Source organism: Lingula anatina, chromosome 1, assembly GCF_051362555.1.
Source record: "Lingula anatina isolate TDL-2025a chromosome 1, LinAna3.0, whole genome shotgun sequence".
In the NCBI taxonomy this organism is placed as follows: Eukaryota; Metazoa; Brachiopoda; class Lingulata; order Lingulida; family Lingulidae; genus Lingula; species Lingula anatina.
Window position 1 is genome coordinate 31,840,846 of NC_141767.1, and position 7,918 is coordinate 31,848,763.

Below are 7,918 nucleotides of genomic sequence, written 5' to 3' on the forward strand. Positions count from 1 at the left end.
ATATAAGCATTTTCCCAGAAATTTTAATATTAAAGTAAAGAGATACATGTATTAGCACGAAACTAACAAATTATGGCTCTTCCGCACGGAAGTGTGATAACTGAGAATAAACATTTTTACAGACATTCATGGACGGGAACTGTTGCTATTGAAAAAAAGATATGGGGCAAAATGCCCAGTGATCGGGGCAAAACGCCTATGGTGGGCATTTTGCCCCATGTCCGCCTGGGCATTTTGCCCCAAGGTGACACTGTGTATACATTGGTCAAAAAGGTTGTCCCACCCCCATTTCCATGTACTTTTATTTACAAATGATCACCTTACAGGTGTATATTGTTATAAACGGTGCTTTTTATTCTAGATACCATGTCTAACATGATTAATGGTTCAAAAAATACAAAATAGTCGTGCGAATATGCACATTTTATACCATTTAGTCAGATTTATAACAGGTACCCCCTCAAATCCAATGTTTAACTGTGATTTCCACAGATGTAAAAAAAGTGTCTATAAAATTAAAATATGGATATGCTCGTTAAAGGTCACGTGCCTAACAGTGTGTGCGTCTACCGCGTACTGCAATTATCTCCTGTAGATGGCGCGACAAGCCTTCAACAACGGTAATAATGTTTTGTGGGATAATGCCCCATCCATCTTAAAGAGCGTGGCGGAATTGGTCCAGATGATTTTGGAATATGTTCTCCTCTGCAATCGACTTCCAATTAATGCCACAGGCGCTCAGTAGGATTAATATCAGGGCTCAAAAACGGTTGTCCCATCCGTATAGCCCAGCAAATCACTTGCCAGACGAGAGCTGTAAGTAAATGCGTTGTCACAATGAAGCCGGTAGCATCCCTGAAGTCACCCCTTGCAAATGGAGTGAGCTATCTGTTGAGAATGTTACCGTAAAATGCCCCAATTACGTTTTGTTCCAGCAGGAACAATGTACTAATACCACGGGCTTGGAATGTTCTCCAGATGCCGACTGATCTAACACCTCAGGCGATATTATCCTGCACATACCCTTCCAAGAGGCATTTTTCAACATGCCCACGGACCCAAATTTGACCATCGATGGGATACAAGAGATAATTTGATTCTGCAGCAAAAGTGACTTCCTTCCAGTGATGGATGGCCAGGTTCAGGTCCCTGTGGGAACGTAGCATTCTCAGCTGATATCTCACTCCATCTTCAAGAACTGACTTTGGGTGAACTCCAGGCTTCATCATAACAGCACACTTGCTCACACTTCTCGCCTGGCAAGTGATTTGTTGTAGAAACACAATGTTCTAAGAATGGGACCACCATCTTTGAGCCCTGATATTAACCTTACTAATCACCTGTGACATGAATTGGAGTGTGCAATGAAGAGGAGAACCAACCCCCCAAAAAAACGTGGACCAACTCCCCCAAGCTGTTTAGGAAGAATGGGATAATATCCCGCGAAACATAATTTTTACCCTTTTGAAGGCTTGTCGCGCCATCTACAGGAGATAATTGCAGTACGCCGCAGACGCAGACGCTATATTAGGCACGTGACCTTTAACGAGCACATCCTAATGCTAATTGTGTGCTAATTGTGTGCTAATTTGGTGACATTTGATGCACGAAAACGAAGTAGATACTCCAGCGCAGTAGACTACTGCAATCATACTGCAAACATGCTTCAAATCTGCTTCGGTGTGGGAGCTAATTAGCATATTTGAAACATGCTTCTATCATGCTGCTAATCTACTGCATTAATGCTCCTCCTCTGTACAACCCTATGTAATTTTTGAAGTAGAATTGCAGTAGGCTATACTGCATTTCTACTGCAAATATGCTCCACACCACTACTGCGTTAATGCTTCTTTGCTACTTCGATACTACTGCATTTTTGTGCGCGCGTCTTTTCAATTTAATAGAAATTTCTTTACATCTGTAGAAATCACAGTGAAACATTGGATTTGAGGGGGTAACTTTTATAAATTTGACGAAATGGTATAAAATGTGTATATTTTTACCACTATTTTGTATTTTTTGAACCATTTTTGAACCATTGTTAGACATGATATGTGAAATAAAAAAGCACTAGTTATAACAATTTAAAACACCTGTGAGCACCCTGAGCTTCAGAGCTAACTTGACACTAACCTCTTCACTGTAGCCTATCTTCATCGTGTCAAGTAACCTCTGACCAGATTCGATTGCCTCCGCCGCCCGCCAATCAAATTTAAAAGCCCGCACTCAATGACTCATTAAACGATCTAGCCAATGAACGCGAACGAGTCAAAGCGCGCTTTGTTCAAATCCGGACCAATCAAAGATAAGGCTGAATATCAGGGACTTGCCGTAACCTGTGGGCAGCACGCAAATTACATCGTCTCTCAGTAGATAATGATGCAGGGCCTCAAACTGCTAGACCCTATGGTTTCAATTCCGATTTACTCATATTTTGCAAAGAATCAAGAGATAACTTAACACATTCTTTTTCGTAGTCACTCGCCTTGCTTTCTTTGCAATCGGCAATCCTCGGCCAATTCCGCAAGCTCCATACTAACCTCGGATGTGATAGGCGGAGAAATATGCACCAAATCCATGCATTTTGTCCGCCGGAAATGCCTTCTCACTCAATCAATTATTTTGCTCATAAAGATGTCTGTCAATACCCCTGATTTTTATGATGCTTTACAGTTTGCCAAACAATGCACTAAGATTGACTTTGATTTAAAGGATAAACAGATACAGACGTTGAAAGAATTGTGGTCTAAATTAGCGCGAGGTTGAAAGTAGTTCCTTCCCAACAAATCAACAATCAATATGGATGCCTCCGTATCACGTCCGAGGTCATTGTCGAGTGCGGAGACATCCGAGTAGTTCCGAGTGCATTCTTTGTGTACGGTAATACACTCGGAACTACTCGGATGTCTCCGCACTCGACAATAACTATGTTGTTAGTATGGAGCTTGCGGAATCAGCCGAGGATTGCCGATTGACGGTCAACCAATCAGCGTTTTCACCAAACTTTGGTGAAAAATTTTGAAACATGGATTTGATTGGCTTATATAAACTAGGTCAAACTATTTTCGTCAGAGGTTACTTGACACGATGGAGATAGGCTACAGTGAAAAGGTTAGTGTCAAGTTAGCTCTGAAGCTCAGGGTGCCTGTGAGCTGATCATTTGTAAATAAAAGTACATGGAAATGGGGGTGGGACAACCTTTTTGACCGATGTTGTATATTTGTAAAATTCGGCGGGAAAGGTGTAACATAATCTAACTCGATCGACATTTGTGTCGAGATCTAATATTGTCTTATCTGTCACCAACAATGGTTTTAAAATTCGTGCATTTGGTAGATGGTGTCACTGATGTAAGGACAAAATCTAAATAACTGTAAACAGTGCAATTTATATGAGCATGATGATATCTGATATAGAATAAATCCTCGTAATTTCAAAAAGGTTTTGAGGCAAAGACGTTAATAAAAAGTAAAGGCTAAGAATGTAAGGTTATATTTTATAGCATTCATTGTGATTGTTGTTTTACGCATTTTTTTCATCGTTCCACTTCCAGGCAAAGAGATGAGCGTTATAACTGTCAAATATCAAGATTTAACCAGGAAAGGCCAGACAGTGCCCCTGCGATTGTCTGACAGAGCTACGGTCGGTCAGGTCAAGATTAAAATCGAAGACGAAACTGGCATTCCCAAAGGACAACAGGCATTATTTCACGGAGTAAAAGTAAATATGTCTGATATTAGTACTTGAAAGAAATACAACATTGGTCAAAATGGTTCTCCCACCCCCTATATCATGTGCATTTATTTATACGTCACGGCCGGGCAGTTGCCAACGTGTAGAGGTTACTTTCTATAATGCATCACTCTGTTCTAGAATTCCAGAGCTCCCTTCTACATGTAACTTTGTGGAAATGATATTGTAACAATATTTTCTTACATTCGTTTATTTACAGTTTACTGAAAAGAGCGGATTACAGTATGCTGTATTTATTTATTTATTTATTTAAATAATTTCACTCAATTTACAATCTAGGTTCTAAGAGACGAAGACACACTGTGCGACTTGAGCATTCTAGACAACGCAACATTGAAACTGCTTCCGCGAGAAAGTATCAAAGTCAACGTCCAAACCAAACAAGGGCGGACTGCATCCTTCCGGGTGAGATTGTCTGACACTGTGTCTTCCGTGAAAATGAGAATACAGCAGGAAGCAAATGTATTTCTCGGAGACCGGCATCTCTCGTATGCAGGAAGGAAGATGGTTGACGATCTCGCCCTGTCTGCTTATGGACTCAAAAGTGGCTCAATCCTGACGTTTGATGAAGAAAAAACAGAATGTTATTTAGAATTAGGTATGATTTTCGACTGTACGAAGCAAAGATCTTCTTTTTTTAATTTCGCTTCACCAAGCTTTGGTCTTTTCGTTTATAATTTTTAGTTGCTTTTAAATACCTTATGATTTTATTTATGACTCGTTGTAAAACTTCAACCATTGGGTTGCGCTTTTAGCAAATAAATTATTATTATTATATAAATATATTAAAATGGTATTCGATTAACTCAAGATTAATAAAAACTCTTAAATAACAGAAAACTCATTATTTAAAATATATAAATAGCTTCGCAAAGTTCAATTTTGGTGGTCACACTAACTTTTTTCTCATCATCAGCTAACGGAGACCCAGGCGAGGACAGTTGTATTTTAGATTCATCCTCAGTGGATTCAGACAGACAATACAGTGAGACAGGTAACAGAATCTTCGGCATCCTAGAGTGTTCTTCTTCGATCATTAATATTTGTTATAGAAATAATTAGATCAGTCCTAGAATATGCATGCCCTGTGTGGGGGCCTGGTCTTAGCGCCGAACAATGTAAATGCTTAGAATCTGTTCAAAGGGGAGCTCTTAGAATTATTTACCCATTTTATACTTACAAGGATGCCCTACAGGCTAGTAATTTCACCTCTCTGAGGGAGAGAAGAGACGTTTTATTCAAGAACTTTTTTACAAAAATCAAGAATTTTGATAAGTTACACCATCTGTTTAAAGAAAAGAACCCAAGAAATCTCAGGGTCAGCAACAAATTTTTAATGCCAAAAGTTAAAACAGAGCGTTTAAAATCATCTTTTATAATGCACAGTCTTTTAAATTTCATGTAAAATACTGCTCCAAACTGTCTTATAAGTCTTGTTTTAAAACTTTGGTCTTTTCGTTTATAATTTTTAGTTGCTTTTAAATACCTTATGATTTTATTTATGACTCGTTGTAAAACTTCAACCATTGGGTTGCACTTTTAGCAAATAAATTATTATTATTATTATTATAATTAAATATATACGAATATTCCTGTCGTGATTTGAAAACCTTCTTATATAATATGGATGTTCTTTACGCGGACAGTGTTGATGAAAATTTTGGTTGTACGTAAATTTATTTTGCTTATTAAAGGTTTTGAAATAAAGTAATCATCCTATTCAATTTCTAGTGACCCAGTTACAAAATGATCTCCAGCTAGTGCAAGACGAACTCCAGGCTGTTCAAAGCCAGTACCATGCCCTGAACGACAAAGTGTGCGAGCAAGGATCATATGTGAATGGTGCAGTGGCAGAACTGCGGCAGTCCGCCTCGTCTCAGTTTCAGAGCGTGCTGGATGATGTGCAGGATGTGAATGGCAACCAGGAGACCCTCAAGCTAGAATGCCTGTATCTACGAGAGAAGATTAAGGAGCATGACATAAACGTAGCCTCTGCGACAAAAGAAATCCAAAACGCCAAGGATAAAGCAAAACGAGCGCATAAACACATCAGGGAGAAAAATGCTGAGATCAAGAACGAATTTGAACAGAAAACCGCTTGCATCGAGAGGAATTTGAGTGAATCGTCGGGTCAAGTAGAAGAGGTGACGGCGCGTCTGGTTCAAGTGGAGGAAAACTTGTCGCATGTTAAAGAAGTACAAGAAGTCGAGATGGAGGAGAGGCTTAAACTGCAAAAAGAACTTGAGGAATCGGAGAGTATCAGAAAGCAATTTATGCAGTCGTTTAAAGGTCACCAGACATTGGTGGACTGGGTAGATAGTAAACTGAGGGGCATTTCCGAAATGTCCGATAAGAATTTGAAAGTTGAAATTAAATCAATGCGCCAAGACTTCACAAAGAAAACGTCCGAACTCGACCATACTGACGACGCCTTGGCGGAATCTCTGGTAAGACATAAACTGGAGTCGCAAGAAGGGGTTGATTTCGCGGATTGCTTTCAGTTGAAATACTGCAAAGATCTGAAAATGCTGTTTTTCAGAATTTGGTATACAACTACGTGTGTCACCGACGAAAGAAACAAGAAATTTAAGTCCCTGTTTTTGGCAAAATGTATCAATCCTATCTTCCTGGAATACGCGAGCCTACTCAAGGAATATACGCAACACGTTGTACAAAATACCTTCGAAGCAACAGTTGATCAGAAACAAGATTGTGTGAACTGTAATGATTTGAAAGTATTGTTGACATCACTTCAGAACATCTCTGAAGGCAAAGTCGTTGATAATAAAGTTGATGCGCATCTTGCTGTATGTCGTCTGCGCAAGACACTAGGAAGAAAACCAAAGCTTGGACAAAAGAATGGAAATGACATCAAAACACGGGAAGATTTATGCAAACGTCTCGAAGCCATTTTGACGGACGTTTGTCCATTGGAAGAGGAAGAGTACTACACATTTCATCAACAGGGGGGAACCAAAAACGTCCGTCCATATGAAGAAAGTAAACCGACCATGTCATGCTATGTTCATGCCCTTCTACATAAAGTCCTCGCGCGAACCGATGCTCTACCTTTGGACGTGAAAGCCCCCATGGAGCTGGAGGTGGACGTCTCTGGGAGAGTTCGGGAGGGGACGGAAGAACACGAGAGAATTTTCACTTGTGGAGAATTCAAGGCGAGGATCAAAGGAAATGGAGCCAAGGCAAAAGAACAGACAACGAACTATGTGAAGATCGTAGCTTTTATTTGTAATTGTCTGAAGCTTCGCTTGGTGAAAGCCAAGTGTATGTTATATTATTTGTTTGGGAGAGAGGCCGTTACTGAAAAGCCTGTTCATGAACAATTATTGTATACTTTCGACCAGAAAAGTCGGCAAATTTGTTTTGTAGATGAGAGTGAGAACCATGAACGTGGGGATGCAGTTGAGAAGCACGCTATTCGTGTGGTGTATGAAAAAATGAAAATGGAGTAACTTCTTGACCTGTGGCCTGTTGCTGGTTTTGCGTGGTTTCCTTAATGTAGGGCATTTTAGTAAACCGGTAACAACTGCGAAATGTTTGCTATGTGTGTGTGTTTTTCAGATATTCTAAAGCTAATTCTTGTTCACATCAAGCGCTTCTCATTATGAAACAAAATTTTTTATTTCTTTAATTAAAGTCTTTAATTTTTCTATGGAATATGTTTTTGTCATTTTCACATATTTGAATATCATTTTTGTAAAAGAACAATGTGAAAACATTCATGTTAATAAGTTATTTGGGTTATTGTTAGATTTTACATTTATACATATTTGCCAATTCATGTTTTTGAGTGTATCACTAAACTTGAAATAATCTTTTTCTATAAGTACGTACTCCATTTCTCAGAGATTTTCATATAAAATAAAGGATTATTGACATGACTGTTGACACAAATTATTCTGTAAGCTGTTTTTACAGTCTGACACGCATTTATTTTTGGACGTAAAATTATAACGAAAATGTCTCTGTTATCTTTAAGAAATCATGAAGTTAAACCGTCCTGGATAATTGAAATTGTCAGGTCAGAAAACTTGAAAACAGTTGCGGCTGCCAATTCCCGCCAAAATAAAAATGACAAAACACGGGGAATTCCTTTATCGAATTCTCGAATAAAAGGAACCTTGACACAAAGGAGCAAATAAAAAAC

At 38.9% G+C, this 7,918-nt stretch overlaps 1 protein-coding gene across 1 annotated transcript; it reads left to right on the forward strand.

Annotated features, from left to right (window-relative positions):
* The first annotated feature begins 2,869 nt into the window (after nt 1-2,869).
* LOC147764265 (uncharacterized) lies at nt 2,870-7,624 on the forward strand. Its single transcript, XM_086999152.1, has 5 exons — nt 2,870-3,111; nt 3,554-3,720; nt 4,033-4,351; nt 4,670-4,747; nt 5,485-7,624. Exons 2-5 carry the CDS (start codon nt 3,562-3,564, stop codon nt 7,221-7,223), a joined length of 2,295 nt encoding a protein of 764 aa, XP_086855278.1. The 5' UTR covers nt 2,870-3,111; nt 3,554-3,561; the 3' UTR covers nt 7,224-7,624.
* The last annotated feature ends 294 nt before the right edge of the window (nt 7,625-7,918 follow it).

Excerpts from the sequence above, each read along its gene's own strand:
- LOC147764265 (XM_086999152.1), top strand. The coding sequence starts at position 3,562 with ATGAGCGTTATAACTGTCAAATATCAAGATTTAACCAGGAAAGGCCAG. Across the intron at positions 3,721-4,032 it reads CATTATTTCACGGAGTAAAA|GTTCTAAGAGACGAAGACAC; the intron begins GTAAATATGTCT and ends TTTACAATCTAG. Across the intron at positions 4,748-5,484 it reads CAGACAATACAGTGAGACAG|TGACCCAGTTACAAAATGAT; the intron begins GTAACAGAATCT and ends TTCAATTTCTAG.